The sequence below is a fragment of the Sprattus sprattus genome (assembly GCF_963457725.1).
Source record: "Sprattus sprattus genome assembly, chromosome: 5".
Lineage (NCBI taxonomy): Eukaryota > Metazoa > Chordata > Actinopteri > Clupeiformes > Clupeidae > Sprattus > Sprattus sprattus.
Window position 1 is genome coordinate 5820889 of NC_137924.1, and position 16720 is coordinate 5837608.

Sequence of the window (16720 nt, forward strand, 5' to 3'; positions counted from 1 at the left end):
TCCTGTAAAAAGAAAAATTGTTTGTACTCCTTTAATAAAAAAATGTACTTATTTTTCTTGTGCCCAAAACAAAATAAAAGCACCCAATGTTGCAAAACAAAACATAAAGCACCCAATGTTGCAAAACAAAACATAACTCTGCATGAAAATGTGGGATTTAGGACAGTCTTCGACCCTGTGAATTGCCGTAGAAGCCCACATCGATTTTGTCTAAAGCAACTGCCTTTCTATTAGGCCTACTATGATTATGATTATTTAAAGGATTAATAAGAAATTAATTAATTTCATATATAACCATTATCATAATATTATTAAACATAAATTATTAATTTCGTTTTTATGAGGCAATAGCTGTTAATGGGAGGGGCTACGATTTTGTCAGTTGAAAGTTGACCAATAGGGAAGAATCTCTTTCCCAAATCACAAGACGGTTACATTTTAAATCATGGTCATTTTCAACCAATGGCTGCATTGTGTGTGAGGCTACAGTCAATATGCTAATAAGAGCCTTTCACACCTCTGTCAGCGGGAGGTGAGAAGTTAACACATCGCCCCCCTCTCCCCTCTTGGTCTGTATGCGGGAAATTCCGTGAATTTGCGGCAGACGGAAATTTCGGGGGAATGTCCGATATCAACCAGGAATGCTTATCATTCGCGGCAGTATCACAGCGCTTACGCGCCCGATAATATTGCTTTTCGTGCAGTGTAAAGCACCCAATGTTGAAAAACAAAACGTGCACAGACATAACATCTCCTCCAAGAGATGGGTCACATAAGTGCCAGCTGGGCGCAATGGCACCGGGTGGCGACAGAGCCAAGCACATGAAAGCCTGGGAGGCGTGCGTGAGGTCAAAATGGGTCCTACGCACAATCCAACAGGGCTACAGGCTGCAGTTTCGCACCACTCCTCCCATGTTCAGGGGAATAATTTATTCACATGCCCGGGGAGAAGCAGCCAAAATATTACAAGGGGAAATTGCCACACTGCTAATGAAAGGCGCTGTCAGAATAGTTCCGCCAGACCAAAGTCATGCGGGTTTCTATTCAAAATATTTCCTGGTCCCGAAGAACACAAGCGCTTAGACCAATATTGGATCTCAGAGTTCTGAACAAATACTTCAGAAAGTTTACGTTCCGAATGCTAACGTATCCAACCCTACTGCGATTCGCCAGGAGACTGGTTCACTACCGTGGATCTCACCGACGCGTACTATCACATCAAAATATACCCACCCCACAGCAAATACCTGAGATTCGCATTTCAGGGGTTGGCATACGAATTTCTGAAACTCCCGTTCGGTTTATCACTAAGCCCACGGACGTTTGTAAAATGCACGGAAGCGGCCCTGGCTCCCCTGAGGGAGAAAGGGATCCGTATAGTTACTTTCGTGGACGACTTGGCTGTGGCATGCCAATCGGAAACACTAGCGAAAGAGCATACAGCAGCGCTCGTAGAACATCTCACTGCGTTGGGATTCAGTCTCAATTACAAAAAGAGTGTGTTGAGCCCTACTCAAATTATCTCTTATCTGGGTTTGTCACTGAACTCAATCACAGAGCGTATCTGTCACGCGAAAGAATAGACCAGTTCAACACATTTCCAAAGGGACAAAGTTATTCCCTTCTGAGTATGCCTCAGACTGCTGGGGCTGATGGCCTCAGCGCTGGTGGTAGTTCGACTGGGCCGCCTATACATGAGGGACTTCCAACGTTGGGTAGCATCTCTCAAGCTAGACCCAGCACGTCACGCTCGTCGAAAAGTGAGAGTGACGACGGAAGCGTGCATGGCATTAATTCCATGGCGGAACCCGAACATTCTGACAGAGGGGGTGCCTATGGGCACAGTGCAAGTCAGGAAAGTTGTTACAACAGATGCATCCCTCCTCGGTTGGGGAGGGACACATGAGGGTTGGGCAATAAACGGAAAGTGGGACCAGAATCTCCGATTGTGTCACATAAATTATCTGGAGTTACAAGCAGTTTGGCTAACGCTAAATTATTTTCTTCCCCTGTTAAAGGGGCACCATGTCTTAGTTTGCACGGACAACACAACTGTTGTAGCATACGTGAACAGACAAGGGGGACTGAGATCCCGTCCGTTACACACGCTTGCACGCAAACTGATTTTGTGGAGCAACAATCATTTGGTGCTGGAGGTGATTTCAGCTCCTCCTTTTGAGCCGTTGATGGACGTTGATCCTAAAACACTTTCTTTTAAGACAGCATTGTTATTAGCTCTGGCGTCAACAAAGCGTGTCAGTGAACTACAAGCTTTATCGGTACATCCTTCATGTCTACAATTTGCGCCTGGCGATTGCAGAGTGTCATTACGACCGAATCCGGCGTTTGTGCCTAAGGTTATTCAGCCATGCATTCTATTGGAGCTGACAGCCTTTCGGCCTCCACCTTTCGATTCTCCGGAGCAGCAACGTCTACATGCACTGTGCCCGGTCCGAGCCCTCCGGATCTATGTGGATAGGACGGCAACTCTTAGGCAGAGTGATCAGCTTTTCGTGTCATGGGCAAAGCCCTATACCGGTAAGCCTATTTCTACGCAGCGGCTTTCACATTGGATTGTGGATGCTATTTGTTTAGCATATTCCAGCAAGGGCCTGTCGGCACCGGCTGGTTTGCGTGCACATTCTACAAGGGGTCTAGCAACATCGTGGGCCTTGTTTGAGGGTGTGTCTATGGACGTTGTATGTAGGTTGGCAGGATGGTCTTCCTACCAAACCATCGTCAGATTTTACAAACTTGATGACACTGGGGCTACAGAGAAGTTCGTAGCTGAATGCGTTCTTCTGTTTTCCAAACCAGCACGGGAGAATGTGTTCTAATTCGGGGCATGGGAATGCAAACCATGTCTGTTCCCCTGCATAAGATCGTTCTGGGTTTGGATCTTGTGCAGGGGGAAGTTATTGTTTTATCCGGCGTTACCTGTGCCAGGAATCCACTGTCCCTCTTAGACTGATTTTTCAGGCCCTGGAATTGCTGAGGGGAAATGGGTTGCGTGACTGGTGAGCTGGACGAATGCTGAGCATGTGAGTGAATAGGTGCATAGGTGAATTAGATGGTTTAGGTAAATGGGGATGTGTGTCTGTGTGTGTCACCCCTTGTCAAACACATGGTGTCTTTTAGAAGACAGGTTCATATTGTTTTTAAAAGTGGGCAGGAGGACCTCGACCTTTCGTTAAAGTTTAAAGTGGATGGGTTTGATTATACTGTGTTTGCGACATCAGATTCCATGATGAAATGTTTTAGGTGTGGGAATAGGGCATCTAGCGAGAGCTTGCCCCGGAAAAAGAGAGGAAGATCGGGATCAGGATGCCGAGTCGACTGCAGCTGGATCTACGGATACCCCTGCTGACTCTCCCACATCTGTTCCACCTGCACCTGATTCCCTTGTGACAGACGTCCCGGTGTCTGGCCGGGTCGTGTCGGACTGCCCAGCGCCTCCGGCTGGTGAGCCGGCAGCGGGTGGGTCTACTGTGACTGAGACGGTCGATACCGAACCTGTGGTGTGTGACCTGGCGGTGAATGAGGCTGCTGTGGCGGGTTGTTAGGTGGCTGAGCTCATTTCACTTGAGTCAGTCACAGAATCTTCTGGTCCTCGTGAAGGAAAGACTGAAAGTTCAATGTCGGGTGTGGGGTCAGAGATGGCAACGGAGACAACTTTCAAACTACCCACAGCTTTAACCCATTTAGGCCTAAAGCGCCTGGAAAAAATGCCTGTAAAACCTATAGGCATTTTCAGAAAAGCCCCCAAAACCTGAAGTTTTTCTAGAAATTCAGCAATTGTGTCAACGCCTACTACATTACTGATTTCTCAGCCCCTGTAACAGATAGGAACACAATTCAAAGAGTATTTGAGAGCTTACACCTGTGGCTTTCATGGCAATTTGAATTTGTATTTACAAATATTTACAATATTTACATACACCTTCTCAAAAGTAAACAAAATATGTAAAAGTGCAGGATCAGCACAAAACAGTAGAAAAAAATTAAATAAGCTATATGACAAAGTATATAACAAAGTGAAATAAAGTATATAACTATATAATTATAAATATATAATTCTTATAGGGAAAGTTTTAACTTTTGAGTTGTTTACTTGTTTTATTATGAGCAGAAGGGAATACGATTAACATCTATTTTGTTGTCCGGATATTTAATGCTCATTTGGACACTATGGATGGAGAATGGACCTGACAGTGTCAACCTCTGAGTTGTTTACTTGTTGTATTATGAGCAGAAGGGAAAAAGATTTTGATCAACAATTATAACTATTTTGTTGTCCATGTAGTTTTTACATACCAGTGATATTTTTATGCTCATTTGGATACTATCACTGAGATACAGATGAACTAGTTTAGTGTCAAATATTCCATTCAAAGGGAAAAAACAGGAATAATTCAAATAAAAAACAAAACAAATTTCAAGTACATCTTATTTATCAACTGATAAATACTGTATGCTGGGCTGAAATGGAAGGCAACCAAAGCATTCACTATAATAAAGTCAAACGAGGATTCAGTAGCATTAACTGATTATAAACAACATTCTATAGGGACTGATTATTGTTTTGAAATACTAGAATATATAGTAATGCAAAGAATAGAGAGATGTCGATATAATTCGCTCGTTCACACCCTTGCTCACTGGAGAAAGTTTTAACAACATAGCAAGCTAGCTTAGTGTTAATATAGCCCTCTATGATACCATATTCCCTTTCATTTACCTCGAGTAAACCTACATTTAAGCAAGTTACAATCGTTAACAACTACAGATAACCATATTCTGTAACTACCAGTACTCACAACTCACTCTTTGCCTAATTTACTTTGAGCTATAATCCTGGCTGTCGCGGAGGAGACGTTACTTAGCAAAGCGAGAAAGCCAACGTTTTTTTTTTTAAGCTACTATTGGCAAAACATTTGAGGCACTATCACATGTCTATTCTGATGCATTTCATTGGCCCAGAGGCTGACAATTTGGGCAAAAACCCCCCTTATACCGGAAAATGACATAAACGCTTTCCCGTCCTTAAAGGTAGAATGACGCAACAGCGCTCCCGGCTTTAATGGTAGAACAGCGGTAATGCTTTCCCGGCTTAAATGGTTTAAAGAGAAAATTGCCGAACAGGGAGAAAATGATTACAATTAAGAGAGCTGGTTGGTCTCCATCTGATGAGGAGTACTCATCTGATTCCAGCCTGTCAGGGCATTTGTCCGATTCCAACTGGTCTGATTGTTCGCAGACGGATAGCAGGTCCGTTGTCTACAAAGCGGAAGAAATTAGTAAATTTCTACAGGACACATATGGGAAGAAGGGGGTACTGGTGGAAGATTATTTCAAGGATAAGGTGCAGTTTATAAAATATGTTAACTGTTTAATTAAAGCTGGAGCCTTTGAGCCTTTTATGTTATTTTTGTTGTTTCATGAAGAACTGAGTATCAAAGGTTCTTGATTATGGTATCAATAAAGTTTTTCATAAAATCAAAAAAAATCTCTCTCTCTCTCTCTCTCTCTCTCTCTCTCTCTCTCTCTCTCTCTGAGTGTGGTGTGTGTGTTGTGCTTCAAAGGGATATATACACTTACTGTATAGAACAATCTGCATCTTCTCCTGCATCTTCTCCAAGACTCTGAAGCTCAGGTTGTCCAGGTGTTTTGCAACATTGATCAGAGCTCCTGAAAACTTCTCTGGATCCTGCAGTTTGCACTGGGCTCTGGAATAACATTCAGGAGTCAGTGCTGCTGTGGGTTTGGGTTCAGAACCACAGAGAAGAGAGAGACAGGGGGCAGATCACTCACCTTTTCATTGTACTCTTGTAGTTCTGTAAAATGATGAAGAAAAAAAATAATTTTTAACATGATTGGTATTAAAATGTCTCATAATAAACCTGTATTTACTCATGGACCCAATGGTGGTTGATAAGCTAAAACACACACACACACACACACACACACACACACACACACACACGCAGCACATCTCCTGCATGAGTCTCTACAGACTCACACTGTTCTCTCTACTTTCCTGTAAGCTGACACACCTAGTCTACTCTACCCCCCCCCCCCCCCCAACACACACACCCACACCCACACACTCACTCTCTCACCTTCAGCACGTGAAACATGTCATCATCATGTAAATCATCAGAGTTATTTTTTTTGTGTGTCAATGACCATTTTACATTTTACACACAGAGAACATAGGAAGACACAGATAAACACATTTCCAGTCAACTGTGGATGAGTATGAGTGTGTCTAAGTGTAAGTGAGTGTGATTGAGTGTGGCTGTATGTGAAGGAAACACACAATCACACACTCACACACTCACAAACTCACACACTCACACACACTCACACACAATGATAAAGACAGTAGATGGTTCTTACTTGTAGAAATGTGATGTCATCAGCTCCAACCTTTTCTTCTATGGCTCTTATTGTGTCTGAAAGAGATGAGATCTCTCTGCTAATCTTCTCAATCTTCTCCCTCATCATCTGACTCTTCTGCTCCTCTTCCTCCCTCAGTGAAGCTGTCCTGGCTGCCTCTTCATCTCGTAGAAACTGGTGAAGCTTCTCAAACTCCTCCTTGATCATCTTCTCTGTGTGCTGGGCCTGAGTCTGGAATAAGGTCAATAACAGAGAAAGTGTCTACTAGGGAATTCCTCTGGATTTACACACTTCATAAAAGCTTCTTCCAAAGTCTGTAGATATTAAATTCATGCTTGAGTCCTGACTCTCACCTTAATGTGTTTTGCTGTTTTATCATAGGTGAGTTTGTCTTTTTCAAAAGCCTTTAGCTTCTCCTTTAAGGGATCCACTTTGACCTTGAGCTCCTCCTGGAAAGGAGAGAGAGAGAGAGAGAGAGAGAGATTAACAAGGTAGTATTTTACATACAAAGCAATTTGTGACGCCCCTCAGATGTCTTGGTGACTATCGCAACATTTGCTGGCATTTTTATGAAAAGTCAAATCAAGTCTCACATGTCAGTGAGCCTCTTGACAACAGCAATACTGAGTCTTGAAATATTGAATATGACTTCGGAAGAACAAAGATTGTCACCACTTAAGCAACAAATGGATACATTTCAGTTGAATGTTTTGTGAACACGTTTGGATGGCCTTCTTGAGGGGCAAAGGATTGAAATGATATTGCTGCCGCCTAGTGTTGAGTTACAGTAATAACAGCAACTACAGGGATAGAATAATTCGACGATTAGCAAATCATTGTAAATCAATCTTTATAATTATCAATTCAATATTAGGCTGTAGCTTTCTTTTCATTATCCAATACATCCAATACATTTCATCAGTGATAATGAAACTTACCTTACGGTCAACTGCTGCTTCGGCAATGGGACTGAACTGGTGATTCCTGTGGAGTTTTGAGTCTCGGCACACCAGACACACAAGCTGCTGATCATCATGACAAAACAGCTTCAGTTTGTCACCATGGAGACTACAGAGTGCTCCTCTCTCACCTCTCTCCTGTAAAAATGTCTCACACAGGTTTTTTAATGCAAGGTTGGTTAGTGGGACCTCCTTTGATGACCTCCTCCTGCAGACTGGACATTCTCTAAATCCTTTGGTTTCCCAGAACTGCTGCAGACAGGCTTTACAGAAGCTGTGACTACATGACAGAAGAACGGGGTCCTTGAAGATGTCAGTGCACACAGGACAAGATATATCCTCCTCTAGCTTCGAAGCCATTTTCCAAGAATTCATATAAATCCGGCACAAGCTACCCTCCCGTTTTAACTTTTACCCCCAACTTTACTTTCGCTTTCAGGAGTTTGAAAAGTCCAGTCAGTTTCTGGGTCCTCTTGTCGTTTTAACCCATGTATGCAAGCATTGCAACCTTCCCAACGTCTTTTTGAAAGCAACTATATCCAGTTTGAGTGTTTTTAAAATAGATTCTCACCGCTAGACATTTGAGAGGAGTAACGTGGACCAAAGCTGCCGTCTTGCACTGAGTTCACTTCCTCTTAACGAGTGTTGGCTCCTCCCATCCTCTCTCACACTCTCTGCTCAATTCCCGCCCCCTCTCTCCCTCTGCGTCTGCAGACGTCCTCTAGAGCGTTACCGTGACACCTACCGTGACACCAGGCATGATAGTGTGTAGCAGACACACATCAAAGCTGTACGACGTGGGTTTAAAGCATTCAGCCATGTGTCGATCTTCAATCTTCATTGCGGCAGGAGTACCTTCATATTGTCTTTCATACACTTTTCCAAAGGTACCAATTCCTATGAAGCTTTCGCTGCATGCAGTTATTTTGCTTGCATCCATAAAAGGATTTTTTTTAAAGGGCTGAAATAAACAGAATGGACTGTGATCTAAGAGATCATTTGCGTAAACCTAATCGAAATTATCGTATAAGCTGAATACAATTTGAACAGAAGTGGTGTGTTAGAGTGGAAATACAGGCAGCAGTTAATGTAGACAGCAAAGAAGACTCAGATAACACTAACTTAAATAACACTATATGTATAGACATGAATGAGATTTCAAGAGAGTCTGTTGAAAATTCACTTAAGTTACCTCAGGACTCTGGAGTTGCATGTAAGTATATTTATTAAACAACAACAACAAGCTCATTGGGCTCATGCAAGGATGTCAGTTTTACACAAGGTCGAAAGAAGAACAGCCCATGATTCATACAAGGTAACTATTAATACACAGCACTTGATTAATATATCCTTAAGTCATTAACAGTGTTTAGAAATGATCTCTATCAAAGTCAGTGTTTGTTATGTGTACTGATGGTGAACGTTTAAACAAGACCAAATCCATGCTGCCATGTCCCAATGCACGCCTGCAAATCTTCTGCAAATGCACCGTATTCAGTGTAGTGTGCAGGTAGCTTTAAGGTCTCAGAACATGTTATAGCTGTTGGAAGTCTTTGACCTCTAACAACAACAAGATTCAGTTCTCTGGGGAGAACCTCCCATCCGATCCAAAACTTGAGTAGGTCCATGATCTGCTGTGAAGAGGCTAAAAAAATGCAATAGACAATAGAAAAATGAAATGGGACGAGAATAGTTCTTATTCAAGTTCTGACTGAAAAGGTTTGCATCACCATTCACATGTCCACCCAACTCTGCAGAACCTCAGTCAGTGGGTGGGTGAAGACAGAAGCTGCAAGCTGTGTATAAGTGTTGGTTAGGGATAGGGTTAGATTTGGGTGTTGGTTCGTAACAACATATCCCACCTCATTGTAAAACTAAACTTATCCAGGGACCATATCTTAACATATGAAGACATTATCAGGTTAGTTTGACTGTTTTTTAAGATGGTTTACCACGATACCAGGGATGTGCATGTGAAATCTATTGACATGTGCCCTAATCCATCATGAGTATGGAGGGGGGTGGGTTTGCGATGCTAGACAACACTGTTGAGCCTCTTGGAGGTTTTGTGGACTTAATTCAACAAACACCAATGAAAGGAGATGGCTACTTGACAACACTTATGAAATACTCATTGGTGCACAATACTGAACTCCACAGCCCACGTGTAAGTCCCATAGGAAGACACATACCAACCAATCCTAATGCCCTACATTTGGCTTGAAGCTGTTTGGTTCTGAATGGGCCTTATTGTTGTTGAGTATTAATGACAGTGAGAGGTAATGCAGCTGTGAGTCCCCAACCAGTAGCAAAAGGAATTTAACATTGTTTCCTGTGTACAATGAAAAAAAAGGACTGAATAAATTACCTGTTTCGATGAATTTTTTCAAGTAACCTGCAATTCGGCACTTGATCTCCTTATTACAGTCCTCCTCATCATCACTGTCCTCTTCATTGTCAACAGGCCAATGTATTCTTTCAAGTATCACCTGGAATCACAAAAACAAGCAGAGAGTCAGAACAGCAGACCAAAGGAATGTGCTTGAATCCATGACTTTTCTCATCCAGCCCACTGATCCACAAGTTCTAGGACATGCTACCCTACAAGCTAACAACCAGCAGCATATGTGGATCTCATCTTCTTAGGTGTCTCATCTTTACTAGTAATACACAACTTGTAGGACAGGCGCACACACACACACACACACGCACACACGCATGCACGCACGCACGCACGCACGCACACACATAAACACGCACACACACACACACACACACACACACACACACACACACACACACACACACACATAAACACACAACCTCACCCTCACACACACACACACAAACACACACACACACACACACACACACACACACACACACAGTTCTAGACAGACTGGTTGCAGCCAAGTCTCTATTGGAGTGCACTGTACCTGTGCAGTATACACCTTTGCGGTTGCTGGTGGGAAGATCACACTACCTACATCAGCCCTTTCTGCAATAAGTGGCCAGACCTTGGCTTCCTTCAAGCCCTTGCGCAGCTGTTTCACCTGCAAGCGTGTTCTGCCCAGCACCTGGTATAAAGCAACTGAAAATGATCAATCAGTTCTGCATTACATACATCAACATAACCCAGGTCATAAAAAAGAGATAGCTAGAACTAGCTACACACTTACAGCATGAACAAGAAGTTTGTTCACAAGCCACTTCCTGTTTTCTTGTGTTGGACCAGGGAGATCCCATGAGGTTGCAAGACCAGTCACTGCCCTCCTCTCCTTCTCAGTCAGATCAGCAGTGCCCTGCAACTGAAATGAGAAGTCATTTTCTCTTTTTTATCAGTCCTTTTGTAAGGATTGTGCAGCTTTAATTGATTCTGTGTGAATTCTGTCTGCTTTTTGCACTACTTGACTTGATCATTAGTTCACAAGGTCAGCATTCATGTACAAACCGATGAGGTCACACCATTCACCATCTCAATTATAAATCTAACGTCTATGTCTGCAAAATCGGACCATTTACCATCTCAATTATTTCTCTAACGTCTGTGTCGGCACAGTCGTTTAGAGTCAAGGTGGCCGTCTCTGGTAGATTTCCTAGTAGCACATGAAGGACTGCTGGGCTAAGACCTGCTAGCCTGGGGCCGTCGTGGAGGAAACTATGGGCAATCATCCTCCCTGCCATCTGAAAAAGGTTGTTCTCTAATAGAATCTGGGCAGTTGAAGGAGTGAGATGACCAGGCTCCCCTTCAAAGAGCAATGTTCTCCCAGTGTTCCCTAAGCACAAAAGAAACAAAAGGTATTTGCTTTCAGAGACTGTTTCAGAGACTGCCGAACAAGCAGAGTACTAAAACCCTGAACAGTGATGGTCTTCTCAAATCACTCGTAATGGGCCTATTCAAAGCACAAACATACCAAGATTGAGCTCCAAACCATCCTGAAGTTTTGCCATCATAATGGACAAAAAGTGCCGGTTCACACCATCCCCCACAGCGCTGTCACCTGTCACAGAGGGATGTTAAGATACAAGCACTATGATAGTATCAATAATAAAGAAACTGATAATGTAATTAAAGTACGTACCGATTAGAGTGCACTTCAGAGGACACGCCCATTCTGTTTTGGGTGTCTTGTAAAAACACAGCAGCGTCTTCTCACGGTCGACAACACTCTCTGTAAGGTCCATATGGATATGCAGAGGTTTTCTAGTCTCATGCTCTCTTAGTCGATTTATCCTGTACATATTTGCTGCGCTCTCTGGATCTGGTATACATTTCCAATCTAAAAGCAAAGCACACATAGAAAAAGAGGAGGTCACTTCTCAAATGTCTGTCTGAAGAAAAAAAAGAGTGAAAAACGACCTCAGTGGTCAAAACACGAGAAGAAGAAATGAAACAGGGAGAACTAATCTGAGGCGCCGGGACTCCAACTGAACGCTTAAACCAGTATGAGGTAGCAACAATAATTACCGTAAATCCTCAAATAAAGACTGGGATTCAATTAGAAGCCGGTCTCCAGATAGTAGCCGGGGTCGTGGTTCATACGGACAAGTAAAGGCCGGGCCCCGAATACAAGCCGGGGGTAAAATAAAGTAGCCATATTACTGTAGCCTACCAGCATAAGTCCATCGGCTCAAAGTAGACATCACATTTAAATTGAATGCATTACACAAAAACATGTTCTCCTTATGTTTAATATTATATTATATAATATTGTTGGCTAATTTCATGGGCTGTTTGCAATAAAAAAAGAAATTTCCCACGTAGGACTACAAGGCGAATTTTGTTATTGTTCATGAAGGCGCGTCTGGCAATTTGCTATGGTTTAGCCTAAATGCACGTATCGTATAGCCTACTGTTGATTATCTGTAATGTTTTAGTTGGCTAGGTTACTTTTTCCAGAAGGGATCATAAAGCAGTAGTAGACTTACGTAACTTTGATATTAAATTCAAAGAGATGGTGTATGCCGATTGCTGAAGAACATTCAAGAGAAGAGGCAGCAAAGAAATGAGATAGCTTAATAACTTACTCATTATGGACTGGGTCTAAGGGGGACCCTGAACTCAAAGTTGATTCCCTCACTCTGCTAATGCTACCATTAGCGCTGGCTCTAATGTCATCAACTATCAAAAAAAGGAGCAATTTTGATCTTTTTGCTCTATTCACCACTCCACTGCCCTCCTACAGTCCAATCAGAACAGCCCTAATTTGCATTTTAAAACCTTCAATCTATGTAGCTACATTTAATCTATCCTTCAATCTATCTTTCAATGGATCCTTCATTTAATGTGTTAATAAATCATAAACTATGAATTAAAATTGCAAACATTGAAAGATGTATGTATGTATGATGTATTTATTTCTTGATGTAGTTATTGGCCGATATATTCATGGATTTTTGATGGATAAATTGACAAACAAAATTAAAGATATCAACAACAAATCCTCCATAGCAGGATTATATGCTAACCATTGTCTGTTTTATCATTGGTGTGTCTTCTTTGGTCCTCTGCAGGCTTCAGTGTTGGCTCCTCTCCAGGTTTTGGCTGACCCCCATCCGCACCAGGTTCTGGACCTACATCTGCTTTGGTGTTTGGTCTTTGTTCACTCACTGTGGGGAAGGGAGGGAAGGACAGGGGGGTCATGAAAAATGGTTGTTTAATGATTCAACAATATTCCCATCTGATGTTATTTAGTGTTCAAATATTGTACACCTCAGCATAATTACAATGTGCTGGATATCTAAAAGATAAGTAGATAAGGGTTATATGAGAAACAAAAGCTGTAAGAAAGGATAAATACTGTCAGGTTGTATACAATCCATACTTTTCTCAGTCCTGAAATGGAGGTCGTTGTTTCCTGTCACCATTTCCGCCACCTTCTCCAGTAGCTCTGTGACCTGGGTCCGATTTTGCGGTTTCAGATTGTTGACAGTATGATACCGGTTCCCACATTTTTCCACAACCCACTTCAAAGCCTCTCCCCCACTCTCAATGTGTTGCTCAATGGTTGTGTCGCCCAGCCAGTCCCCTCTGGTGAACAGCACCAGTGTGTGATCCCAGATGTCGTCTCCAAGAAGCTGCAGGTGTTCCTGGGCCGCTATTCTGTAGTCCTCCCTGAATGAGAGGCTCACACTGATGACTAGGAGTAGAGCCTGGGATCCGGGAGGACAGAGGGACACACTGCGGACAAGCTCCTGTTGATCTCGAGCAGGGGTATGGTCTACAGAGAGACTTAACACCCATCCTGGAGCCTCTACCAAGGTGACCTTCCTCCCTGCTATTTGACCTTGTTTCTTGACACACTTAGCTGTTCTCATGGAGGTGGTGAACTCCTGCCTGCCCAGGATGGTGTTTCCTAAAGAACTCTTTCCAGCTCCTCTGTATCCCAGCAGGATAATCCTTAAATCTGACATGTTTGGTATACCCCCTGTATAAAATCGATACAGATCATATGACTGCATTAAGACAAGACCTGTGATATCACAGCAAGCCCTACAACACACTCTTTCTGGACGTCATTTACATCAATGTTAAAGGCTTTGTAAAAATAGGTTTCTGCCTAAATGGCCATGATTTTATGATTCTCACAAATTTAACCAATGTACTGAAACAGAAGTGCTTCTCACCTGCTAGTGAATTGACAGTCTCTTTCTGCTTCTGTACCTTCATCCTCCTCTCTTCTGCTCTTCTCTCATCTTCCATTTTCTTCTCTTTCAATTTCTGCAAGATCTCTATGTCAAAGTGAAAATGATTGCCAGAGTTTCCTGCAACCATCTCCTCTATCTTCTCAAGCAGCTCAGTGACTTGAACATCCTCTTGTCTATACTTATCCAGAACATGGTACCGGTCCCCACATTTCTCAACAAGCCACTGCAGACCCTTCTCACTTTCAATGTACCTCTCCATGGCTGTGTTTCCAAGCCAGCCCCCTTTTGTAAACACCACTATTGTGTGACTCCATACTTTCACACCGAGAAGCTCCAGATGTTGTTGAAGCGCATTTCTGTATTCTGCCACTAATGGATCGGTAACATCAACAACCAGAAGCAGTGCATGGGGTCCTGGAGGACACAGAGACACACTGAGGACAATCTCACGCTTATCACGGTCTGGAGTGTCCTCTATGGGGTAGCCTTTCCACCAGCCTGGTGCTTCTACCAGGGTCACCTTCCTCTGGAAAGCTTCTCCCTCTTTCTTCACACACCGAGCTGTCCTCTTTGAGGTGTCAAACTCCTGTTTCCCCAAAATGAGGTTCCCCACTGTACTCTTCCCACCTACTCTGTATCCCAGAAGAACAATCTGCAGGTGTGGGATGTGAAGAACTCTTCCTGGACAACAAAGGAAATGCCAATTTTTACTAATTTGAACACACAAATCAACAGGGTCATGAGACATTTTTCCCAAAAAGTAAACACTGGCTTTATTAAAATTGTAAAAATAAAATGAGAAGAGCACAGATGGAAACACACCACAACCCTTAGAATATGTATATATAAGATAATGTATTGTCTGGCGGTCATTATCGAAAACGGGACGAACGGAACCCCGGACAATACATTATCCCGCTTATTGTACGATTACTTTACCAAAACGATAGCAGACATTCCTCCAAAATACCTATTTTTAATGAGATTTAAAAGATTTTTTTTTTTCTTCAGGCTAATAGAACTTTGAAGTTACAGGTGTTGCCATGTGGAGTATTCAGGACAAACAATAGATGACAAGTACGTAAGAAGTCAAAGAGAACTGGTGTGTTGTCAAGTTGAGAAGATATCTTACCTTCTGATGTTTTCAGGTTCTCTCTCCGAGCCTGTATCCTCATGAACCTTTCTCTTGCTCTTGTCTCATCTTCCTTTTTCCTCTCCTTCAGTTCATGCAAAATCCCTTTGTCAAACTCAAAATGTTGGCTCCCTTCCTCTAATGAGCTCCCTGCCTTCATCTTCTCTATCTTCTCCAACAACTCCCTCACCTGACTATCATCCTGCCGGTTCACATTGTTGAGAGCATGGTATCTTCCGCCACATTTCTCTACCAGCCATTGCAAGGCTTTCCCCTCACTCTCAATGTGCTCCTCAATGGTAGTGTTCCCCAACCAGTCGCCATGTGTGAACAGCAATATAGTGTGACTCCAGACCCTGTCCCCAAAAAGCTTCATGTGCTCTTGCACGGATCTTCTATGTTTTTCTATGAATGAGTGATTCCCACAAATGACGAGGAGTACAACCTGGGGCCCTGGAGGACAGAGAGACACACTGAGGATGATCTCCCTTTTGTCAAATTCTAGGATTCGCTCATAGTTCATCCACCAGCCTGGTGCTTCCACCAGGGTGACCTTCCTCCCTGCTACTAGTCCCTGTCCCTTCACACACTGAGCTGTTCTCACTCTTGTGTTAAACTCCTCTCTGCCCAGGATGGTGTTCCCAGATGAACTCTTTCCAGCTCCTCTAGATCCCAGCAGGAGTATCCCCAGGTCAAGGATAGGTGGTGGACCAACTGGTGGACACATAAATCATAAAACTCCATCAAGCATATTTTTTAATGAACAGACAAAAAAGCAACACAGAGTAATAACTAGTAGCACTTAAGGAACCAATACGTTTCTCAGAATGAGTATTTTGACATTACAAAGGCCAGGCATAAATAATAAATGGCTATAGCTTGAGGCGATTAGGTTATTTTGCATAAATATGAATGGACATTTGGTTATGTATTAACTGAGACGTTCTGATAAACTCGTTATTCTATGGAGGGATGTAGATGACTGATTCTCTTACAAATAGATTAAGGCAATTTAATCTGAAGTAATCTTGGTAAAATATTGTATTATAGAGTTTTTATTCATGTCAGGAACCATAATCCCATAATTTTAATGTGAATACTTAATCTGAAGTAATCTTCAATTTTTTCATATGGGATTCGTTCCGAATTCAGACCACAATTTAAGAGTACTAAAATAGCAGTGGTTAATCGCTCACAGTTTTCTTAAGGGCTGCACTCGTGAGAAATCGTTGGTTATTGCGTTCACACCAGTTCCTCAGACATTGTCGGATTTAAATAATTATCTATCTATAAATCCAGGAACTCTGTGTGTCTGTCTGTCTAGGGCGTATCTCCCTGACGGTAGTTCCGTTAGTTATGAGATTTCGCATGTAGCTTACGCATGTCATGAACCTGTGCATCCTTGATTTTGAAGATTTTTGAATTTATAGTTCGCGAGATATTTGTATTTTACCGTTTCCCATAGGAAACAATGGGTTATCGTTTCCCGTCCCGTCGGCACTATGGGTAGTGACGTCACAATCAAATGCGTAGCGTTATTAAACTATCCTGCCTTCACTCAAAGTTCAGAATAGCGTTGGAT

General features: G+C 42.6%; 1 protein-coding gene and 1 long non-coding RNA gene across 2 annotated transcripts in view; both read right to left on the bottom strand.

The window, feature by feature from the left end:
* The window catches only part of LOC308365969 (E3 ubiquitin-protein ligase TRIM35-like), a gene marked incomplete at both ends in the record, with an annotated part of 29367 nt that extends 21649 nt beyond the window's left edge, over window positions 1-7718 (bottom strand). The window contains 2 exons of the mRNA XM_080839604.1: window positions 6753-6848; window positions 7338-7718. Coding sequence (XP_080695730.1) covers window positions 6753-6848; window positions 7338-7718 — 477 coding nt within the window. The remainder of the gene's footprint in view (window positions 1-6752; window positions 6849-7337) is intronic.
* LOC308365745 lies at window positions 5685-6486 on the bottom strand. Its single transcript, XR_013968660.1, has 3 exons — window positions 6400-6486; window positions 5812-5834; window positions 5685-5726 (listed from the first exon to the last, which is right to left on the bottom strand). It is a non-coding gene; the product is annotated as an uncharacterized lncRNA (long non-coding RNA).
* Window positions 7719-16720: the final 9002 nt, after the last annotated feature.